General features: G+C 45.4%; 2 protein-coding genes and 1 pseudogene across 4 annotated transcripts; 1 reads left to right on the plus strand and 2 right to left on the minus strand.

Annotated features, from left to right (window-relative positions):
• Positions 1-1,901: 1,901 nt before the first annotated feature.
• LOC136485394 (uncharacterized) lies at positions 1,902-4,968 on the plus strand. Of its 3 annotated transcripts, XM_066482291.1 has the most exons (7): positions 1,902-2,348; positions 2,456-2,783; positions 3,002-3,066; positions 3,146-3,221; positions 3,993-4,109; positions 4,256-4,268; positions 4,777-4,968. In XM_066482291.1, exons 2-6 carry the CDS (start codon positions 2,727-2,729, stop codon positions 4,265-4,267), a joined length of 327 nt encoding a protein of 108 aa, XP_066338388.1. In that variant the 5' UTR covers positions 1,902-2,348; positions 2,456-2,726; the 3' UTR covers position 4,268; positions 4,777-4,968. The 3 variants fall into 3 exon arrangements, with proteins under 3 accessions (XP_066338388.1, XP_066338385.1, XP_066338387.1); XM_066482288.1 differs by lacking the exon at positions 4,256-4,268; XM_066482290.1 differs by lacking the exon at positions 4,256-4,268 and having other exon boundaries at positions 3,002-3,063.
• A 4,376-nt stretch (positions 4,969-9,344) lies between these two features.
• LOC136485395 (agmatine coumaroyltransferase-2-like) lies at positions 9,345-11,064 on the minus strand (annotated as a pseudogene).
• Positions 11,065-12,624: 1,560 nt separating this feature from the next.
• Positions 12,625-19,286, minus strand: LOC136485396 (ABC transporter G family member 39-like). The gene is made up of 23 exons (XM_066482292.1): positions 19,021-19,286; positions 18,703-18,823; positions 18,503-18,591; positions 18,334-18,418; positions 18,042-18,201; positions 17,867-17,943; positions 17,725-17,775; positions 17,540-17,630; positions 17,145-17,446; positions 16,780-17,061; positions 16,212-16,689; positions 16,044-16,144; positions 15,800-15,959; positions 15,533-15,655; positions 15,333-15,442; positions 14,741-15,073; positions 14,329-14,619; positions 14,152-14,235; positions 13,917-14,050; positions 13,607-13,834; positions 13,349-13,520; positions 13,012-13,266; positions 12,625-12,925 (listed from the first exon to the last, which is right to left on the minus strand). The coding sequence occupies exons 1-23, from the start codon at positions 19,179-19,181 to the stop codon at positions 12,665-12,667; spliced, it is 4,149 nt and encodes a 1,382-aa protein (XP_066338389.1). The 5' UTR covers positions 19,182-19,286; the 3' UTR covers positions 12,625-12,664.
• Between the last annotated feature and the right edge of the window lie 4,720 nt (positions 19,287-24,006).

Below are 24,006 nucleotides of genomic sequence, written 5' to 3' on the forward strand. Positions count from 1 at the left end.
ACATATTGCATGTATGTTTCAGATGTTTTAAAGGTATGTTACAAATGTTTCATGTGGATGTTGCAAAAGTAGATTGGGATGTTACATATGTTGCAAGTGTTTCTGAAGCATATTGCAAGCGTTTGTTCAAAATGTTTCATCTGTTTTTCAGACGTATGTTTGCAAGCGTTTTTTAATCGGATGTTGCATACGTTTCAAACATGTTGTAAGAGTATGTTCCAATGATTTTAGATATTTTGGTCTTATGTTGCAGTAACTGTTTTCATTTGCAAGATGTAAGTGTTTTATCTGGATGTTGCATATGTTTCACACATATGTTCAAGTGTATGTTTCAAATGCTTCATCTACTTCAGACGTATGTTGCATCCAAGTATTTCATGTTTCAAAGGTGTGTTTTACAGAGTCATGGGGTACGGCCCGAGCGATGGGGGATCGGGTGTGGCGAGCCGGGTGCCGCGGTCCGACACCCCTGAACTTAAATTTTTGTTAGTTAGGTGTTAGAAATTTTGTTCATGTAATGTGTTACTTTATGCAGTACTCTCTCATTCTTTTCTACATGTCTTATTAGTTTTGTCCCAAATCAAACTTATTTAGCTTTGACCATCAATGTTTTTCTAAAAAAGTGGTACCTATTAACAACATAAGATTTATGATTTTAGATTTAGTATGACAAATACTTTCGTAATATATAATTTATATATTGTGAAACTATACGAATTTTTCTTAAAATTGATGGTCGAAGGTGTAGACGTCTGACTTAGGACAAAGTGAATACGATATATGAAAAAGAATGCACGGAGTGTCACAATATTGGCCCTGTTCGCTGGTCTGAAACTTGGTTGAAACTGACTGAAAAACACTGTTCCGGCTGAATTATTGTGAGAGAAAAACACTGTTCTGACTAAAAAAAGAAGCCGAACAAGCCGAATATGGGGTAAGCCGAACAGAACCATTGGATATTTATTTAAAAAATGAGCAGAAAATGTCCTCGGGTTTCAGCCGTAGGCAGCAGTTGCGAATTCATGATATGTATGTTTCTATGCGCAATCACTCAACGTACGAGAGAGCTACCGTCTTTTTTCAACTCCTCCTGAATAGACGATTGCACATGCACAAACACATGCACATCCGGGATGAATCCACAACAGGTGCCTATGACACCTCATATTTAGCCCGCATGTTGGCTGGTTGGTTTCAGCTAGGACTTATCAGTTATAGTATAGTATTTTTCTCTTATAATAAACCAGCACTTATCGGATTTATGAGTCTAGAAACCAACCAACAAACATACTGATTATATATATATTTATGCATGTGACCATGCCATTATTTTTTCTCTCTTTGTTTGTCTCGTTTGTAGTAATATTTAAGTACATTGTACGATGCAGTCGTGTCTGTCGCTCCGCCTGATTAGCATTGACAAGGCGAGCTCATTCTTCCTCCCGCCAACTCGCTGACAAATGAAACGGTGATGACCAAGTACCTAACGGCAGCCACGTGGATGCTGCCTGACGACGACAGCTGGCACAGGCGCGGTACGGTTTGTCAATGCGTAGGTCCGCATCACGTGAGATCGAGGAAACACCAGCCCCCCGGTTGAACCGTGTAGCAGGTTGCGACAACTCATGCAGGGATAATCTACCCTACCCTATAATACACCAGTTAGAATAAATCTATAGCCACACAACAAATGTTTGCTCCACAGTCAAGACTTATGCTACGTCCACACCCATAAATATACCTAGAAAATATAACACCATCAAAACGGATGCACCAGATTATCTCTTAGTTATTCTCTCTCATTGCTCATTCAAATCCGACGGCTCATGTTTATGTCTGCCCTCCAACGCCCTCCCGCGGACCTCCCTCGCGCGACCAGGCACCCACGTCCACGCCGAGCAACCACGGTTCGATTCCCACCTCCACCTTGTTTTCCCCTTTTTTCCGAAAAAAACGAAAGCTCAATGCGAGCCGGGGTCAGGAGACGGCGGCAGCGCCTCCACGCACAGGAGCGCCCGTGCCTAGGGTTTGTCCAAAGGGCATGGCGGCTGCGCTCCTCCAGGCCCTGCTCGCTGTCGCTGGTGCTCCGTCCCCGTCGTGGAGCGGCCGGGCCACCATCGCGCGTCGACGATCCGTCTCCGGTATCCGGCGGCCAGCGCGCGTGCTCCACTCTCGCGCACGGCATGGCTCCGGCGTGAGGCGCGTTACGAACGGGCGCAAGCGTGAGCGGGCTCCGCCGCGGCCACGCCCGCGGCCACGCGCGCACGAGCTCTGCCACAGCCTCTGGACGAACGTCGAAGCCGCCCTACGCCAGGTCTTCGTCGGCCCCTGCGACGAGCACCCACAAGGTATTTCCAGCATCTCTTCTCTTCCCTTCCCTTCCCTTCCCTTCCTGCAAATTCTATTGGGAATGTTGAATGCATAGTGTATTTGCCCCGCAAAAACATTGCATCAGACGAGTTCATCAGCCTTGACGCACCTTGCGAGGCTGATGCGAAAGATGAAGGGGGAGAAAGATGCGAAAGATGAAGAGGTAGTAATCCCAAGCCATCTACTGGGGCCTGGGAACATGGATCTTGAAGAGGGGCAAGTGGAAGATATGGACCTCGCGGATGATGACGTAGTGGTTGGAAAGGATCAGCTACTGGATGCTTCCATTCAGCCCGAGATCAGTGTTGCAGCTGTGCAGACTGTGATTGGTTTTGAGGTCAAGCTGGACAAGGGTGATGGGACTGAAAATGCACCAATTTATGAGTCAAACAACATCTCTGTTGAAGAAAGTCGTATCCTATTGAATGGAATATTATGTATTTCTGCTAATATACTTCTGCAACTGCAAGTGCCTATGTTTTCTGAAGATTTATTTGTTTCCATTGAATCCTGGGAACTGTACTTGCATAAGAAGCGCAGACTCTTGGTCATACTCCTGGGACCCTACACATGTTATTGTGACTTGGGGCAAATTTATAGCTGTTGTTGTTCCTTGATATGGCATTTTTAGCCTCGAGAGGAGTTAAAAGAGTCCGTGTGGAATCAAAGGAGTCTTCTAGCACATGACATTTTGTGGTAGCAACTTTCATGCTCCGGAAAATATTTTAAAACCATTTGGTTATTTTTAATAAGTATTGGTATCTTAATATCTCAGGGAAAACAAAAGAAAGCTTATGCAACTAATGCAACAATGGTCTGAGTGGCAGGCCAGAAGGCAGCACCATGTGAAGGTACCGTTCTGTACAATTATGTATGCTACCTCCATTCATTTTTATTTGTATGTCCTTAGTCTTTGACAGTGCCATAGATGAGGTTAGCTGTTTCCACTGTGGGAATATGGGGGAGTACGAACCTACAAATAAAGCAACGGCAACGCTATCAAATCAAATAAACATACTTCTCTGAACTCTTAACTCTGTCGTAATACATGTCTGCAACTAGATTCCTGGAAGTCATTTCTACACAGCTAATTACCTGCTACGGGGCTTGTACTATGTAATGGTAATTCTCATTATTTTTTTGCAGATCACTTTAGCATTTGGGCTGAGGCATTATAAATGTTTTCAGATTATATGATTTATATATGAGATAGATAGATCATACAATTCTGTTCCTCATGTGTGTTGCAAGTTAATTTGGGGTCTAAGTATTTTGAAAGTTAGCCGTAACTTTCAGACCTTGGGATCAATAAATAATACACTGGTTTCAGTAGGCAAACATGTGCAGTTTGCCTCTATCTCTTGCACCCTGCAATCTTGATTAGTTGTAGCACAGCTAGGCAATGTTCCGAAGAGAGTATATGCAGAACAAGAGCCTTGATCACTCTAAAAATTACAGTGAAACTATAATAAACTTTGTGCACAATTTATTTTGCTTCTTCTGCCCTTATTTTAAATCCAAATTATTTTTGAGGTGCAAAATTCTTTCTACTGTATTTCTGGAATCATTCAGGTTAAACATAGTAGTAATTTTGAGACCTGAAATCCTCTGCTGGTTGACAGGGAATTGATGATAAAGTTATCACAGTGGTTTTTCTTAAAGGTGGCACTGAGTTTACAGCCATCGTGATTGATGTTGGGACTGCTAACAACAGTGATCTTGTTTTGCTTCCAACAAAAGTATGATACATATATTGTTTTAGCCATAATGTGATAATTTGTTTGCCTGGACACTCCATGAAATCATTATCATATACCTTTGCCGCATTCAGTTCGTGCTGGATATTGATTGTTAAACACTATTGACCTCATGTTTCATGGTGCAGCTCGCCAACTAAGGTAGCTCTTGGTATTCAAGTTTATGCTTGCCGTTCCGGTCTCTGTTTTATTCTCCAAGATACTGGCAGTAGTAGGAAGCTTAATCTGCAGTTAGAGATGGAACATGAAAATACTGCATGTACTGGCCAAGTGTAGTTATTCTATTGCTTCTCTCTGAGCCACCTGATAAGTCACACACATTATCCATTGATGCGCACTCACAGTATCCCTCTACAACCAACATTAATATTTCTATTTATGTGCCTAGAATTTCATATGTTAGGATGTGGTGCTTGAGAATGTTTTAACAAATATTTTTATTTATGTGCCTAAAATTTCTTTTCTCGTATCTGTGTATATTTCATAGAATCCAATTTTGAGTTTTTTTTTTGTAATTTTTGGGAAGTTAGGATCCATTTATTTGCTCGAGAGATTGGTTTTGCTTCAAATTAGCTTGTAGTCGGATTCTATTTATGTCCAGTTCTATTCTATTTTCAATTCAGAGTTCTCAATGCATGATTGCTTGCAGGGAAATCAAAGCCAGAAAGGAGCCATCATACAGAGATTCTGTAAGGTGTGGCCTTCCTATTTCTTGGTGGGCTATTGACTTATTGATATGGCGTTCTAGAAAACTAAATCCTCGGAGAACACTGCCAGATGCAAAGTAACTTTTCACATGCCATATGTTTCATTCACGAGAACACTACCCATCAGTGCTTGCTTTATCACCGATGGTTATCAATCATATTATTGTCATGGTTGTTAATATGTTTCATTCACGAGAACACTACCCAGTGCTTGCTTTATCACCGATGGTTATCAATCATATTATTGTGTTGGTTTTGAAAATCGCCTCCCATTGCAACGCAAGTGCTTGTTATGCCTGTGTTTTCGGAATTATATGGTCATATACAATTGCGCACAACTTAAACTATGTAAAAAAAATATCGTCATTTGGTTGCTTTCATGTGCATCCTTAAATAAAGCCGTGGCGTTAGCACGGGCACTATACTAGTAGATACAAAGCAGTGACTTTTATCAAAATAAATAAATATTATTTACTCTGTTCTAAATGTACTTACTAGTGAGTAATTTTATTTTTTTAATACATACAACTTTTACCTAGACAATGTATATCTATATATGGAGCAAAAACTATGCACCTAGAAAAGTTAAGATGGCTTATAATTTGAAATGGAGGGATTAATTTAATAGAAAATTTCAGAAAAAAGTGCTACTTAATGGAAAAAAAATACAAGAATAGAAGCCGATCATTGTCTACCTGGTTGCTGATAGGGCAGTAACTGTCGGCTTTCAGAACTGATAGGAGGTGTGTGCCACATCTGTCTGGCCTAGTCCACCTAGGCCTATTTTTTCCGACAGACTTATCGCCTACATACTTGCCCTTTTTTTTGAAAATGAAAATGCTATAGGCGACGACGAGTAGCCTGCGCTGCCGCCAACCCACGAGAAAAAGGAGGAAGAAGAGTACCCAGCGGTAGTAGGTGGGGTACGAATACGTAGTTTCTGAAGCCAACCTTGGCCGCCGGTCGTCGAACATATACGCACCACGTGACAGTGACTCTTCACACACGCAAGCTACTTGGGCTTCAGCTATCGATCCAGTATATAGGCTGGGGTACAGTTGATTGGGCCGGCATTCCGATTGATCCCTTAGCTTCTCCGTCTGGGCCCATCGATCACCCTTTCTTCCAGAGCGTTCCGGGCCTTTCTTCTCTTCTATATCATCATCATCATCATCACCGTCACGCTATAAAAAGGGCGAGTTTTTTGTGGAGGGCTATCACTCTTTCATAACCGTTCGATCTTTACGCCGTGTCATATTAGCCTTTCATTGTCTAAGATCTTACTTTCCCTTATTAATAACCGTTCGATCTTGATACCGTGGCATATGAGCGTTGCTGGACATGACGGCCACCGTGTTTACGAGCCGCTCGAGCAGGCTAACGAACGCGTCGACGTTCCTCCCACTCACACTGTTCATGTTCCATGCGACCACCAGGTCTGTGGAGTTGTCGTAGCTAGAGAGGAAGTCGCGGTCGCAGAACCAGAACAGGCACTGATCGTAGTACACCGTCACGACCACCAGGTCCGACGCAGCGCGAGGTTGAGCCCCAACGCGAGGCACGAAACACCCTGGTCGTCGAGGAAGTCCTCGCGGCAGAGCGCGAGCCCGTACGCCGTGTACCGGGCGTCGACGAACGCCCGCGACGCGAAGCCCGATGCATTCGCGTTTTCTGGCAGCGTTGCCAGCGTCGTCGAGGCAGCGCCGACGTGGAGGAGCAAGGGGATAAGCATCAGATGCATCTAATAGACAGTTGGGGAGGCTGATGGTGACGTGATGGAGATGCTGCTATTAGCTACGTGCGTGTTGCAGTGCATATTTGCTAGTAAAATAAAAAAGATTCAGCAGCTACAGCAGATAACTAACTGGGTCTGTGTTTCTCAAAGAAAAAAAAAGAAAAAAAACTAACGGGTCTGTGACAGCGTGAGCAGGGTTCGTTCGTCAATGTTCGCGGCCCACTTACTTTGATGGCGTTGTGCACGGCGTGCACCGTCATGTCGCTAGCTAGATACTCAACTGCGACCAGTACATCTCCGGCATAAACTTCTTCCGTCCACGGTCACCACCGAACGCCGTGCTCGAGGCGGGTCTCGCCAGGGAGCTCACTGAGTACCGCGAGTGTGCCGGGCGGCTCTGCGTGCACGGTGATGGCGGCGGTAAGCCGCGCGATCCTCCTCAACGACGCGGGCGCGCGGTTTCGTTGAGGCGACGACAGACTATTAATGATGGGTGTATTATCACTAAAATGATCTCTTGAAATTGTTGTCACAAGCAAACTTAAACAAAATATGTGGGAAATGACAGCTCATTTTAGTGATAACACCCATCATTAATGATAACGGAGACACGTGTCCGAACGTGGCTCGCGTAATAGGCGGGAGGCCGCGCCGCACGAGAAAAGGAGCCCGCGCCCGCCTGTTTTTGCACGCCCCACCACGTGGATCCCACTTTGCCCGTCCTACCGTTGTGCTTGCTCTGTTTCTCTTGATGACTACTGCGCCCGCATGCAGGAAATCCATGTGGGTCCCAGTCACCTGCCCCTGCCTACGGATGCGCATTGCGGAGGCGTCTGTCGTCCTCAGGCGCCCGCACAGTGACCCATGGCGGCGCCCTAACAGCAGCAAGCAGTTGCAGTAGGCTGTTGTTCTCCAGCCACCGGCGCCATTACAACATGTGCTCTCACATATCTACTTTTGAAACATCCAGATGAAACACTTGCAACATGCGTCTGAAAAATAGATGAAACACTTGAAACATACGCTTCAAACATACGTGTATAGCCATAGCAACATATGTAACATCAAGATCTACTTTTGCAACATCCAGATAAAACACTTGCAACATACATCCGAAACATCACACTTGAAACATTCACTTGAAACATGCATGTATAGCCATAACAACCTATGTAACTTCCAGATGAAACACTTGAAACATACGTTTGAACACCTGAAACACTTGCAACATAGGCTTGCAACATGCTATATTGTCATTGCAACATATGCAACATCACATATCTACTTTTGCGACATCCAAGTCTGAAACGCCTGAAACACTTGAAACACGGCATCGCCGGTGGCCACGGCCTACCTTGTGGGGATCGGGCGAGCGTGAAAGTGGATTGGGAGTGGTGGATAAAGAGGGGAAGGTCGATTGGTCACCGCTCCTGACGCGAGTTGCCGTCAGAGAGGGACCAAAGTGGCCGGGCAAGCGCGATGGAGAATGGAAATCGTGCAACTGTCGGTGAGCGTGGTGGAGTGGGAGGAAGGCGGCTGCCGGCCCTCGGATGCGGTGGAGATGGAGGATGGAGGCCGCCAGCACTTAGATGCGGTGGAAATGGAGGATGGAGACCGCCGGTTGGGTAGGCGTGGTGGAGAGCGTCGTGGCGAGGCTGTCACGGTGGACCACGCTGCGACGGTGCGGACGTTGTGACGAGTGGAGAGTGACTTTTCTAGGTGTAGACAGCAGCCAAAACGAAAGAAACACGAAGAGGAGCGCAGGACAAAGTTATTGGGCTATGCGGAATGGCGGCCCACACCAACGAGAGCGAGCATCCGGACGATCCGACACCCGCGTGTGAGCATTATCGTAGTGATAATAGATGAGTGTTTTATATTTGATTAACCTATACCTCACCCAAGCATTATTCGGCCGTTGGTCACTCGATTTTGCGGCCGTCAGATCTGGCCCTGCAACGGATACGATGGTCGCGGGGCCCAGGGTGGCAGGGTGGCAGGGTGTCTCGGTCAGGCCCCTGCGCGGGATCATGTATTCATGTGCATGCTGCTGCGAGTCAGCTGTGCTAGTTTCAGTAGGCTGTAGCTGCTGTTTGTATATCTCTCTATAGAACAACAGTGGTTATGAGTGTGTGCTCAAAAAACAGTGGCTATTAGTGCTTGTCTGCTTGCTGCAGCATCTGCCTCTGCTGCAGTATGGGGTGCATGCAGCATGCTTGGCAAGGTGGTCACGTGCATGTTGCTTTGTGCAGGGACTCGTGGCCATCACATCACATCAACTCGCTCCTATTTATGCAAAGCAAATTACATCTTATTATATTATATTTTACTATTTCAGTTTAGGTGTAAATTTGATTTTTAATTGGTGTAAATTAATTATTCGTAACTGGAAATGGTCAAAATTAGTCAAATAGTTATCTGATTATTTTTTGGCTTTTTCTTATTTTCTGTATGTTTTATTTTGGTTAAATCTGTATGTCTTCTATGTATTTTTGCTTTGATGTTTTGCTAATTTGCCTTTCATAGAACTTATTTGTTTATTTTGTATTTTTTTTCTATGTTTTTTTTTTGCTTTGAATTTGATCTATTTTATTTGGTTCGTTGGATGTGGATCTTGTGGTTATGGGAATCGAGTGACGTAGAGCCTTGAATCACTCGATTTGTTTCGTTTGCTAGAATCGAATGATTTAATGTGTTCTGTCACTCGGGTGACAAGAAGGTGTAAATCACCTGAATTATCGATAGACAGACCCATATTCGATATTTGACCTCTGTGGTATAACGTGGATACTCCAGTAGTAACAGCAGGGCTCTTCCAGGAGTTTTTCTCAAAATAATTTGCAAACCAAGACGTCAAGAAGAAACGCCAAGCTGCGCAACAAGAACCAACAAATGCTCTGGTATCCTGAAGAGGATCCTAGAAAGCATTAAAGCCGTGCGCCGGCCATGGTCGGCGTCGTTGGAAAGGAGTAGCAGCACCTCATGAAGGCGTCCATGTGGCGGCTAAACAGAGGCACGTAAGCGTCAACACTCCCATCTCCCCGGAACGACCTCAGGATGTAGATGGCGCCGTCCACCGGCGCGTGACCGTAGCCGGGCCTGAAGAAGAACGGCGGGCCACAGCCGAAGTCCAGCTTGTGGAACGGGATCGCTAGCAGGCAGTCGACGCCCATGTTCGTGCACAGCGGGACCTCTGCCGCGTCGGCCGTCGGCACCAGCTGCTCCTCCTCCACGGCCCCGGAGCTCGCGAAGTCGACGAACGACCTGAAGTAGGCTGTAGGCGTCGTCGATCCGGGCGACTTCCCGGGCGATGAGCTCCACGGCGTACCGTAGAGGCCGGCCCAGCAGCTCTCGAGCGGTGGTCGCCGGCCACGCCCAGAGCACGACGCTGCCGGTGTATCCCTCCGGCACCCTTGGCCGGACCGTCCGGGCTCGCCCGTTCACGGCGATGCGGATCCTGGTGGCCTGGCGCCCGTCGAACCCACGCGCCGCCGTGACGCACCGCCAGAGGTGCGCCGCCACGCACTGCAGCGTGGTATACGGCCGCGGAGCGCCGCCGTGCGACGCATGAGACTTCAGCTCCGTGATCCACTCCCGGCCGAAGTGCACCCTGTGTACTACCACCTAGTCGTCGTCGGCACGGATGACGACACCACCGTCGCTTCCCTACCTCTCGCCGCGAGGTTTGAACTCGGCGCCACGGTGCTCGAACTTGATCTGCAGCGGCGGCGGCGGCAATTCGTGGTGCGAAGAGTGACCTCCGGTCGTGCACTGGGACAGGGTCGATGGCGACGCCGCGAGTGGCCTGGCCCCAGGCGACCATGAAGTTCCACATGGCAGGGCCGTCGATCGACCACCTTGTGACGCAGGGTGAAGCCGAGGACGAGGGAGCCGCACTGGAACCGCGTGGCCTGGACCACCAGCAACTCCTCGACGCCGTCGCAGCTCGGGTACAGGCTCAGCACCATGCGCCCCGTCGTAAACAGCATGACGGTGCTGCTGCCGAACTCGGCGTCGGCCGTCGCCTCGACGAACCGTGCGCCAGCGTCGTTGAGCATGATCGCAGGGTTGCCGCTGGCGTCCACGCCGAGCCGCCCTGCCCACTCGCGGTACTCGGACAGCGTCTTGGTGAGCGCCGCCTCCAGGACGGCGTCGGGCGGTGCCGGCGGGTGGAAGGCGTATACGTAGAAGATGTATTCATCGTAGTTCACCTTGTCAAACACGCTGAGCGGGACGACGGCGGCCGAGGCACTATTGCCTCCGACGTAGTCAGGCTTCACGGGCTTGGACGAGTGCACGGTGATCTCCATTGGAAATTTCAGAATAATCATAAAAAAAAGCTTAGCCTGCTCCTGGCCACATATGAAGATCGTCAAATGGTCTAGTGTTAGGTAGTGTGTGGTTCCAAGGATGAGATGGGATAGGGGTGGATTTTAGGTGTTTGGTTTGGGGACAACCAAGGTCAAGCACATCCCACCTAGGATATTCCAGGGAATCTGGGGGCGAGCTCGTCCCCTCAGATTTGGCGGACGGGGTCATCCCCCATGGGATGAGCGAGCCCATGAGAAAGAAGAGGAGCTCGAGCGCGGAGACGAAGAAGAGAAGCCTGATCAAGAAGAGGACACATCGTACGCTGGAGTTGATGAAGAAAGCGAGCTCGTCGTCGGACACGGAGGGGAAGAGCTCGGCGCAGATTCGCCCTGAGCCCCAGCACGGCATGCGGCTATGGGAGCACGAGCTCTACCCCAGCCCTAGCGTGTGGCCATGGGGCGAGCTCCGCACCTGGCGCCGCCGTGCTCGGCACCGGCGAGCTCCGCCCCCGACGAGCCGCGCGGACCCGTGCGAGCTCTGGGGCAGGCCTTGCCGCTGCCGTCGCCGCAGAGGAGGAGACGCCGGGCAGCCCACAGCCAGGTTTGCCGGTGGGGTGGTGCATGGCCAAGCTCGCTGGCACGGGGCAACAGGACGCGGTGGAGGCGGTGCGGCCGTGCGGAGCCACGTGAGCCTGGTGGTGTTGGTGTGCGGTTGAGGACATGAGGGATAAGAGAAGGAAGAAAAAGAAAAAAAAAACTGACAGATGGGCTCTACTTATCAGTGGCTCATCCTACTTTTGATGTCTCTGAACCTAACAGAAAACGGGTTAGTCCCATCCTTTCTCAACCAAACAGAAAATGAACTCGTCCCGTCCCACAAACCTGAGACAGGACCATCCCACCCCACCTTGTCTCCCAACCAAACGCTACCTTAATGGTTGGTCCTAAGCTCAACCATAAAAAGCACGGCACTAGCACGGCCTAGCCTGATGACCACAGTACTAGTTTGGCCTAGCCTAAAGTATAGGGTCGTGCCTGCGCTACCTCTTGGGCTCGTGGCACAATTATGGACTAGGCACGAAGATAAGGTGAAATGGGATGTTCCTGTCTCGAACCCATTTTTGTTTGGTTGAGGAGAGATGGGACCGACTCATTTTCTGTTTGGCGTAGAGACACCAAAAAGTAGGATGAGACAATAACGTACGGGACTCAACTATCACATGAGACCAGCGACGAAGCTAGGAATCGACGAAGCCAGGGCTGGCTTCCTCTTCTTCTTCCTCCAGCCCCTCCTTGCCTTCTTCTTCCTCCTCATGGCGGTAGCCCGGGCTAAGCCCGGGCTCCATGTAAATCATGGCCGTAGGGGGGGCTGGAGCACGGGTAGCCCCCCCGTTGGCTTCGTCGCTGCATGAGACAATGCCGACGCTCCCGTCCCACCTGGGATGACTCTATCCCTTAGTGGTTTGGAGCACAGTCATCCCACATCAAGGGGAATATTCCCACCTGAGATGTCCTTGACTCTAGTGACTTTGAACAAAACACCACTAGAACTGAGTCCGTCCCGTCCCGTCCCACCTGGTCCCTCTAACCAAAGACTACCTTATAGTAGTTGGACAATTTACATACAGGTTAAAGTGTTTTGAAAATTAAATGGAAAATAACATTTAAGCACCTAATAGAATAAATCAACAACGTACTACACACGTGCTACTGTTATTTTACATTTATCTCGTGCCTATATTAAAAGTGGGCCTAATCATAGCTGAATCTGTTTGAGATGTGTTGTTATCTTATCTGGAAGTTGAATACTTTGATGGAGAAGGCAAACATGAAACTAAAGAGAACAGTGAAGCCAACAACGGCAGTAGCTGCGTAACCCAAGTGATCATGCGTAAACCCAAAGAATCTATTGATGAAATCTTTCACTATTTCCCCATCTTCCAGCTTAACATCTGTAATGTCTCCAAATTGGGAAGCCACAAGTCCATATAGTGTCCAAGCCACTGGGCATGTCCACGAGTACCATCTCCACCATATTGGTATCCTCTGCAGAACAGTCATGTATGCTTCAGCATTGCAAAGAAAATTCAAATATGTTGCGAATGTACATGGAGTTACTCTTAGAGACTTACTGGTCGGGGGATAATGAAGCCAGCAAAGATGTTCCATATTGCATAGCATGCAGTTGAAGCTAGGGCGGCGATGTCACTGTTTGGTGTCATGGCAACTAACATCATCCCATAGAATGTGAAGTACATGAACGTGAAGTACATGAAAAACATGTACCAAAAGAACTTTTGGACTGTCCAGTCGAAGCCTATCAAGGTATATATGATGAGACCATACACAACGGTCTGGAGGAAGATGTGTGGGATCTCAATTACAACCTGTTGAAGAGTTAGATTGTTAGAATCCGGCAGTCAGTTGGGACTTGGGATATTATTCAAATATTTTGCTACGACCATTTACCTGTGCAAAAGCATAGGGTAGAGCCGAGTACATTCCAGCAGCCTTTTCTCGATAGAATACTGTTCTCTCAACTTCTACTATCGGTTGTACGGTTAGGCCATTCTGAACTCCAATTAAAAGAACCGCGGCATACATGGATCCCAAAGCGTCGAACAGGTCCTGTCTCTTGCCACTGAAAAGGATAGGTGAAGCAAAAGTAGGTTTCTTTGTCACAACTCACAACATGTCAAGCCTTAGTTGGCAATAAGTGTTACTTACACTTTCTTGCCTAAGCTTAAGAAGATGGTTCCAAATACAAAGCCAATAAGTGTGGTGAAGAAGATTCTAGTTGCAGTGTACGACGGGTTTCTCCAGTATGACTTGTGCTGCTTCCATAGGCAAGCCATGCACTGTATGATGAAGGACTGTGAGTACTGTGTTGGGAAGTACAAGTCTTTGGATCCAGGTCGAGGTGTGCTTAATTCACTGACCAAATTTTTGTTCTTCCTACAATGGTGCAACCCAACCGGCAACGTAAAAATGGAGCACAGGTAAAAGCAAGAAAACTAATTGGTGTCACCGAACATACCGGTATAAATCTGAATTCCTATATACTTGACCAAAGTTGCACCCAAGAATGTCTTCTTGAGCTAGGGTGGTCACTTCCAACATCCATGTTGCTGGGTTGTAACCGTCCTTGATTTTCTTCACACTTCGTACTCCCTATACATTTGTAGCACCAAACATGGTTACGGGTTACCACTTACCATGCCTGGCATAGGTCAAACATAGATGTTTCACTATAGGTGAGTAATGAACCTCACCTCAAAGTATTTAATTAGGTGGCATGACTTGTGTCCCAAGGGGCCAACGTATATTTCTTCACCTCCCCGTTTTAGCAAGAACAACTACAAAAGTTCAAGAACCGCATGTAACTGTTAACAACTGAACATTGGTTTGAGAATTACTTTTACAATTTTCTCATCATTTATGCTACTTACCTCATCAAAAGCTTCAAAGATGTCGATGCTGGGCTGATGGATTGTGCAGACGACTGTTCGTCCAGTATCGACCGTGTTTCTGACTGTCCTCATCACAATTGCAGCTGCCCTCGCATCTAGTCCCGAAGTTGGTTCATCCATGAATATGATGGATGGGTTGGCAACAAGCTCAACTGCTATAGTGAGCCTCTTCCTCTGTTCGGTAGACAAACCATCCACTCCTGGCAGCCCCACTAATGCTCCTCTCAGTGGCAAGAGCTCGACGAGTTCAGCAACCTCCTCCACAAACATCTGTGTCCATAAAATGTGATCCAGTCACACCAAGTGCTCTTGTAATCCGTTGCAATTACAAAAAAAAGTTCAACAAGTTACTTATGAGCTATCAAAATAAAGGTCATTATATTCGATCTACCTTTCTTGCTTCCAAGTCAACTTCAGGGGGCAACCGGAGCCATGCTGAGAATAGGAGGGATTCATAAACAGTGACATGTGGAGAGTGGATATCACTTTGCTCGCAGTAACCAGCGATCCGAGCAAAGGTCTCTTGCTTCTTTGGGTATCCAGATATGTAAATATCTCCTTGAATGTAGCCACTAGTTTTCCTTCCTGCCAACACATCCAACAGAGTCGTCTTACCCGCTCCGCTGACTCCCATCAATGCCGTAAGGGCTCCAGGTCTGAAGGCTCCACTTACACCCTTCAGCAGTAGTAGCCGGTCTTCAGTAATACCTTTGTCTTTCATTTCCTGTAGAAGATAAATAGATTGAGATATGTGGAGTATAATTAGTACTTACTATTTATTAGTAGCAGTTTCTGTATGCGTAAAAATAAAAATCTACTTTACCGTCTCTGTTTGAAAATAATTCTTGTTCTGTTTTGTGCCTGTGTTGTTTGTTTTTCGTTTTTGGCCTGTGCTAGCATAGGATTGTGTTGTATGTATTTTTTTCTTTAATGAAATGCTTAAAGTTTGTTGTTCATTAAAAAACAAATGACAGATTGCTTACCTGAGGCATGTCCACAGAGTATTTGATATTGTCAAAGGTGATTGTCAATGGCGTAAATGGAAGTACCATTCCTCTCTTCTTGGTGTCTGCTCTGGTGATTTCTCCACTTCCTGCAATTGTAATTAGTGGATTCTTTAAAGGATGCAAGACTGACAAGTACTGTTAAGCGCATGTTACAATAGAGAATACTTATGACAGACCATCAGATGGTGAATTCTGGCAGTCTGTTCCAAGAGGCAGCAGTTCAACATTCTCACCGGTACGGTTTACATGCTTCTCTCTCAGTTCCTCCTCAGAAACAATAGTTTGGCCTTTTCTAAGTGCTATTGTAACAGGAATGACATCATGCCAAACATAAGATGGTTTCTTTTCAAAAGGACAAACATAAGATGGTTTTGTTCTAAAAGACAAACATAAGATTTTTTAAGTGTGTGAATCAATCTATCTTTGAACTGGAGAGTACTCACGGCCAAGCCAGTCAAGGAACAGTACAAAGAGTAAATTGAAGATCATGATGTATCCAAGCAATGCTCCAACACCAATCCAGTACCAGTTTGGGTCTACAAAAATGCCGCGTGCCTTTAGGATTTGGACACCGAGTGTGTCATTGTTTTCTGTCTTATCGACCTGCACAAAAGTTTATGTCATTTGTCATTTCAGTTATCAATCTGAACTTCAGAGACATCAAGCTTGCATTGGTTGGATCACCACCTGCCAACTATTGCCAAGGAACTCATTCACCGCTATGGCATTCTGGGCATATATCAGAGGGGAGGACCAGTAACCCCAAATCCACGATTTCTTGATGCTATCTGCAGAAAGAGAACTAAGTCCCACACACTGGACACTAAACAATGACTGAATGAATACATTACATACTTCTTGCTATCAAGAATCCACCAAGAATCAGCAGGACAATCTGAGCAAATGAGCCAAACGTCTCTGCAACAACCATGTCTCTTCCTACTGCAGCAAGAAGCCGGAAAAGACCAGATGCCATCTGGCTTATTAGTACAAGCAGTAGGTAATGACGGAAGAATCTTTCGATGCTTGGATCAAAACCAATGACATAGTAAGTCATGCCAGTCCACACAGCGCATTCCAAGAATGATATTGGGATCTTGAGCAACCATGTAGGCAATGCATATGCCCATGATGGATAGAAGAGATGATCTCTCTGCTTATAAAATATTGGCAGCTTTGCAATGCTCATGGCAACCTCAACAAAACCATTGAACAAATGTGTAACTAGGCCAAGGAACATCGCGCCTAGAAAGATGACTCCATCTTCGACACTGTGTCGATGCATTTTTGTGCGCAGGAAGACCGTCATTGCAATGGTTCCTAGGATCATGAGCTGGTACAATTATGCACAACCATCCGAATCTATAACTATCTGAATTTCAAAATAGAGAAGATTTTAGGAGCCAAAATGCATGTTTCTTACCTGCACTACTTTGATGATGTAAATGAATGAGTTCCTCTTCATCAGCAGCCACTCCCTAGAAAAGCATGCCTTGAGAAGCTCCATCCTGCTGATACCAAACTTTGATGTTGTGAGGGCAGCAGGGTGGTTCTTGGTTCGATCGAAGGGCACTTCGAGCTCCAATCCCAATGCATTCCCAACATGAAATACTTTGAAGGCCTCTACGAAGTCATTTACTGAGACGTACCGATATGGCTCATCTCTTCTACACCAGTACTGGTATTGATCCTTCCTAGAAGTAACCTGTTCATTCAAATAGAACAATGTCAAATTGGATTCTAGGAATTCTGAACGTACAGTAAATGGCATTCTCCCAGATCACTCACTTCTTGCAAGAAGTCTGCAACACTTTTCCTATCAGGACATCTGAAACCCGTGGCCTCAAAAAACTCGATGACATTTTCTCGGGGACCCTGGTACACGATTTGGCCCTCAGCAAGGAGAATAATATCATCGAATAGCTCATATGTTTCAGGTGCAGGCTGAAGCAATGAGATGAGTGCAGTGCCACCAAGGATGTGGACCGACTGCCTTAGAGAGTTGACGATCTGATAGGTCGTGGAACTGTCCAGACCAGTGGAGATTTCATCCATGAATAGTGTATTAGCTGGCCCAACAAGCATCTCACCTATGCAAATCGAACAGGTTGAGAAGTCAGATATTTCTGTTATGCTTCAGGGTTTTATGTATGGATAGTTCTTCTTAGCTGCAGATTGCATACCAATTGTGACACGCTTCTTTTGTCCCCCTGAGATACCTCTGATCATAGAGTCTCCAACCATTATATCTGCACAGATATCCAGACCCAAAATCTGCAAAAGAAATGCATAATGTTACTGTTAGGGGCGAAGGGGCATATCCATTTCTCCTGTACCTTCTTCATGTATGTGCTCTTTTTTAACTCACTTTGAGGATGTAATCAGTAACGAAGTTCTCTTGTCCTTCCTGGGAGATGGCCTGTTTGCACAGAATAGCACAAATACTTTGAAGATCCCCTGTTACTTCTTTTTCATATAAGGGTTTGGATTCAAATTTAGTGACATTCTACCTTCATGTAAACATCAATGTCAGGATCTGGCCTAATTTTGGCTTGTTTCTCCCTTCTTGAGAGTTCAGTAAGCATATCTGTGATGTAGAACACCATGCATAGAAGTTACTAAATAAAAGGCCCTTCCTTTCATATGACCATGTCCATGAGTGACTTGTTACATATCCATACATACCATAACGTGTTCCAACTCCTTGACATCTTGCAGCGAATGTCAATGTTTCACGGACCGTCATTTCACCTATGTGAACATCGTGCTGCCCTATGTATGCCGATGTACTTTGGGGGACAAATTCGTCCATGTCATGTCCATTATAAGTCACCCTTCCTGATACCTGAAGAATTCCATTACAAAGTTCATCGAAGAGCCATGTTAGAACCTGTAGCTAGTTTAATTTTCTTTGAAGTAGTCTTCTACCTTTAAGTTAATAACAACTCTGACTCAAGAAGCATGCGTGTTGTGATACCTTTAGGGTTGAATCAAGTTTCCCTGCCAAAGTTAGAAGTAGACTCGTTTTCCCAGATCCAGGAGCACCTAGTAACAAAGACATTCTGAACAAACTCCACGTGGTGACTAAACTCAAACCTAAAGCAAAATCATTTCTATATTCTGTTCTGAAGCTCTTGGTTTCTTACCTGTTCGGTCTTACGATTCCACTTATGTCATGAAGGATGGAGATAGGTCTCTTCCCACTGGAGATAATGTGCAAAGCAGTCAGCGCATCCTGAGATAGGAACAGCTCACAACAGTCAGGAGCTGAATTGCTGAAGAAATTTGACAACCCTTTTTCCCACGGCTAGGAAGCATGAATATTTATGCCACTACAAATGCATACCATGACTTTGTTGGAGAAGAAGTTGGTGAATGTTGGGACTCCTTGTTTGCCAACATAGACCTCCGTGTGGATGGTCAAGTGCTCGAACCGCACTTCTATTGTCGGGTTCTGAATCCCAACTCTACCAAAAAAACAAACTTAGAAATTAACCATGGAAATCAAGATGACTTGAGTACATATGCTCAAAAATCAAATTAGGTGCATAATCAAACAGTTCTCTCATGCTTGTGCATATCATTCTTCAGGTGCTTCTGAAGTTTTCAAAAGTGTGTGATCAATGACAGGAAGAATGAAGTGGAGCTAGTTATGAGTGATCACCGCTCCATCCGTTCTCGCAGCTTCAGAAGGAACCTCTCGTTGTCCTCCTCGGGGATACGGATGAGGTGCTGGATGAGGCATTTCCTTTCCTGCATGCTGAGCCCCTGGATGTCCACCTCCTGCATGCCAGCGCCCACTGCTGTGAGGATGCCTTTCCTCATGCGGTCGTAGGTGGGCAGCTTCTCTATGGCCGCCCATCGCAACACCTCCTCGTCGTCCTCCTCCCTCGCCGACGACCAGAATGCATTGCTTCCTCTCGACGCCCACCATGATGACGATGCCCGTAGCAAGCTCCCATCCGGGTTGCTCCCCATCCGCACCGTTTCCACCCTCCTGCTGTCCTCTTCCATACTTAGAGCCCCAGCACAATTGACCTCTTCAAACTCCTTTTGTTGTTAATCTCTTGTTTATTTGATCCTTTCTTGTTTCTTGTGCTCTTGCTCAATCACTTCTCCTGTCTTTTCTCATTGTTTGCTACTATATATGCATGGTGGAAGCAAGCTATGCTTGTTGCATATCGGACCCTACAAAAAAAATTTGGTACTGCCAAATGTGAGGGTTGTGTTTTGTTAAAATAGGGGGTGGATGCAGACGTTCAGACACACCCCACCACAGACCACACACAAGTGCACGCTACCTATATATGAATGTCTACAGGCAGGGACCAACTCACCAAAGTAGCAGAGGCAGAAGTAGCATTAACATGAAGATGGTGCACCACTAATTGGACATCAAGCAACATATTAATATTCCTTATGATATACTAAATTTATAGGAGAATGGGGTTTAATATCTATTTCAAATTGTAGGTCATGTTAGTTTTGTTATTGTCCTATATATGTCAAACTAGTATAACTATGACTAAGTTTATAGGAGAATGGGGTTTAATATCTAGCACATCAAAATAGTTTTATCATATCAAACTTAAAATATATATTGATAGTACATTTTTTGGCTTTCCAAATATTAACACATTTGTGTATGAACCATCAAAGCTAAAGAAGTTTGAATTAAGTCTCACAATTTGGAACTCATTACTACAAATACAATTTTAGGAGATGGCTAATCTTCAAAAATTTCTACGGCATGTTTGGTCACAAGCTCAAAGGAGGATGAAATTCTGTTGGTCCCTCTTTTACAGTTACATGTGTTTTGACTGGAGACATAAGAGACAAGTGATTCTAGATGAAAATATATACCTCTATGATGCAGGGCGGCTCCGTTCCTCCAAATCCAAAGGACGGGGTAATCCCCGTTCCTTGCTCCCTCCACTTGATGTGCACGAGAGAGACATTCGGTGCGGTAACACGAGGCAGGCGCCGTCCATTTCATCCCTATCCTTGTAGAGCTGGCGAGCGGGCGCCACGGCCGAGCGGCGGCGGTGGCGAGCGGTGGTGCGAGCGGAGCGGCAGCTGGCATGGAAGAGCATCAGTGCGCCGCGGCATGATGCAAGCGGTTGGCGAGCACGAGCAGCGAAGCAGCAGGTGGCGGCGCTGAAGTCTGGACGGGAGAGCATTCCATGTCTACGATTTGAGAATTGGAAGGAAGATGACGAAATTCAGGCCCACATGGCAGTCACAGTTAAGGTTAATTTGGCCCAAGAAAGGGTGGAGAAAATATAATGAGGAGAAAACATAAAATTAGGGGTAGGATTGTAGTCCACTAGATTTCTTCTCTCTCTCTTAAAATTTGCTATAGGAGATTATTCAGAAAGTAGAATTTTAGGCTAGGAAATTTTGCTTCGGGACACTGAACAAAGGTGGAATTGGTTAGTCCACATGCTAAAATCAAAAGAGTAAATTCCACTAGTTGTCTTTGAACTTGTTTGACTATGTCATCTTGGTCTCTAGACTCGCAAATCACCCGTTTAGGTCTCCAAGTTCATTTATGTCATCCCGGTTCCTAAAATTATAAATTGTGCGTTTAGGCCCTCAAACTTGTTCGGACGTGTCATCCTAGTCCCTAAATATGCAAATCACCCATTTAGATCCTCAAACTTGTTCAGTTATGTCATTCTGATCCCTAAATTCGTAAATCGCCAGTTCAGATCCTCAACCTATGTTCGGGTCTCAGAGCCTGCCTAAACGGGTCTAGACCCATGTGCGTATGCAAGGACACCTCACGGGCTACATGGTCGTACCACCCCAAGCCTTCAGTCGTGCCAACTCCAGCTGTGTCACTACCAAACCCAGCCGTGTCTCTCAAGCTGTGTTGGTCCCTGAGCGGTGAACTCACTAGAGAAGAGACGGAGTTCAAGGGAAAGAGAGGATGAAGGAAGATGAAGCTGGCATGTGGGCCCCACATGTAAGCATACCACATCAGCGTACCAGCATGGATGTAGTCTTGTGTTTAGACTAGCTCTAAGATCCGAACACAGATTGATGATCTAAATGAGCAACTTGCGAATTTAGGGAGCAGGATGACACAACTGAACAATTTTGAGGACCTAAACGGGTGATTTACAAGTTTTGGGATAGGATGACACAATCAAACAAGTTTGGCAGCAGCAAGTACTCCAGCCAGTGGCAACCCGAGCAATGGCGATTGCGAGTAGACGAAAGAGAAGGGGATTAAGAAAAAATCACTGGTGTTTCCTCTTTCTTCGAGGGAGAGAAGAGAGATTTTGAGGAGTTGAGAATTTTCATATGAAAATTGGATCGGAAATTAAAGGGATCTATCGGAGCTCACTTTTTACACCTAACTAATTCACATTGTTGCTTGTTATATATGGAAATAGGACTGATTAGTCAGTCTGGTTGAGTTGTCTAGCATATTCCTTTTCCAAAAAAAACTATTAATTGTAAAGTTGAGGTTTTTCCTTACTCCAACAAATCCCACTTCACATCCCTTTTTAATAGTGATCACCGGTACTTTTTCTTACACCCAAAATATAGGAGAACATGGACCTCCCTGGTAACTCCTCCGTTCCATTGACTGCCGCATTGGTGATACGCAAAAACATCTCTAATAAATCTAAAAGATAATATTGGTGTATCCCAATACAACTTTATTAGGGTAGTTGATGGTTGGTGATATGTTGGAGATTTTCTCTAACCATATCCCCTCAAACCAAACAATAGATGGATAATTCTATCTCACTTCATCGCTCGACCAAACAAAAGAAGGTCAACTATGTCCCTCGAACCTAACAAAGAGTGGGATGATCCCATCTCCAAAGATCAGGACGGGAACATCACATTCCATGTTGTCCGTAAACCAAATATATGCCTATTGAGTTTTATGGAGTCAATTTTTAAAAAAGAATACAATTATATCTGTAAATAAATTTTTAGAGGCAAATCTCTTAAGAGTGCCATCTCAAGCGGCACACTTAAGGGGCTAGGTTTGTATAAATAGTTGTCTACGAGAATTCATAATTTTTACATGTGAAGCTAGATAAAGACGAAGTTTATATCTAAATTATAGAACTGAACGAGATAGGCAGCTTTGTAGTTGATAAGTTTTAATTTAAAACTATTAGAGCACCAAAATTTTATTTTAAGTTATCAGGTTTTGATATTCAAAATTTAGAATTTTCTAATGACCTAGGATGTTGACATGGTAGTTATCAAACGTTATCTATAACTTTGTAGTTGTTATTTTTTTTTTACGAGAAGTCATTAGAGTCCCAAATACTAGTTTTATATTCTCATATTTTGAAATTCAAAATTTAGAATTTTTAAACCACTTCAGGCATTGACATGATCTATAAGTTGTAGTTGTCAATGTGATACAATTTTATAGTTGACAAGTTTTTTATTTAAAAACAATTAGAGCCCAAAATACTCATTTGCTTTTATTAGATTTTGAGATACAAATTTTCAAACAATTTCTCATGGAGACACACCCTATACCAAAATTGTTGTGCTCAATGATCTAAAACTTCATAGTTAACACCTTTTTTTCGAGACCGTGCGATTGCACGTATTTCATTAAGAGGAAGTATAATTTTTTTTGTTACAACTACGGCCCACTGAAGGTAATGAGCATTACCATCGGTTGCCGCGCACTAAAATAGCGTTTTTGCAATATTGCAAACTAGTCTTGCGACACATTGTGAGAGTACCCAAGAACTACATGAGCATCGACAGCGAACTCAGCGACCTGTAACCAGCGAACGTCCATTCCCACGCTTCCTCCAGGTTGAAGACAGGACTCATCGCAGGGTTCCTGGTTTGCCGAACGATCTGGCATTGCGTTCTTTCCAAATGGACCAGCTAATCAGGAAGAACAAGGAGTCAAAGCCGGCCCTGGCAATCTTCGGCACCGACTTCCTCTCGCGCAGCCACCAGGCAAAGATGTTGTCATGCTGTAGTGTGCTGCAAATTGAGCTTCCTGAGTACTGCCGACCACAGTTCTTTGGTGTAGACGCACCCAAGCAGCAGATGCTCCAGGTTTCGCAGCACTCACTACCGGAGACGGCTTCTTTACCCAGTGTTCCAGACTTTGCCGAGTGTTTTTTATCGGGCACTCGGTAAAGAGGTTGTTTGCCGAGTTCCAGAGAGAAAACACTCGGCAAACAACTGACACTCGGCAAAAAGGTGGTTTGCCGAGTACTGAACACTCGGCAAAGACCAGGTTTGTCGAGTGTCAAACAATAACACTCGGCAAAGGTCCGCCGCCGTTAACGGCCGGCAGCCGCCGTTAACGGCCGGCAGCCGCCGTTAATCCTTTGCCGAGTGTCTTCTCCTGACACTCGGCAAAGAGGCTCATTTGCCGAGTGTCATTTTTTGACACTCGGCAAACAATATTTTTTTCACTTTTGACCTCTAAACTATTTCTGCAGTCCTCAGACAATACCTGGTACTCCATATTCCAATGTGGCACATTTCTCGGACTTTTTCTATATTTATTTCATTTAATTGAATTTTCTTGGATAATTCAAATTATAACTGCTAGTCATTCGAATAATGAAAAAAATAAATGGAAAAAATGATATTCATGTTATTTAGTATAATGTGAGGCCGTATCCAGGAACAGACCACC

This window comes from Miscanthus floridulus, chromosome 10 (assembly GCF_019320115.1).
Source record: "Miscanthus floridulus cultivar M001 chromosome 10, ASM1932011v1, whole genome shotgun sequence".
NCBI classification, from domain to species: Eukaryota; Viridiplantae; Streptophyta; class Magnoliopsida; order Poales; family Poaceae; genus Miscanthus; species Miscanthus floridulus.

Excerpts from the sequence above, each read along its gene's own strand:
- LOC136485396 (XM_066482292.1), bottom strand. The coding sequence starts at position 19,181 with ATGAGGAAAGGCATCCTCACAGCAGTGGGCGCTGGCATGCAGGAGGTG. Across the intron at positions 17,776-17,866 it reads ACATTGATGTTTACATGAAG|GCCATCTCCCAGGAAGGACA; the intron begins GTAGAATGTCAC and ends CTGTGCAAACAG. Across the intron at positions 17,447-17,539 it reads AAAGAAGCGTGTCACAATTG|GTGAGATGCTTGTTGGGCCA; the intron begins GTATGCAATCTG and ends CGATTTGCATAG.
- LOC136485394 (XM_066482288.1), top strand. The coding sequence starts at position 2,727 with ATGGGACTGAAAATGCACCAATTTATGAGTCAAACAACATCTCTGTTG. Across the intron at positions 2,784-3,001 it reads CATCTCTGTTGAAGAAAGTC|CCTCGAGAGGAGTTAAAAGA; the intron begins GTATCCTATTGA and ends TGGCATTTTTAG. Across the intron at positions 3,222-3,992 it reads GAAGGCAGCACCATGTGAAG|GGAATTGATGATAAAGTTAT; the intron begins GTACCGTTCTGT and ends GCTGGTTGACAG.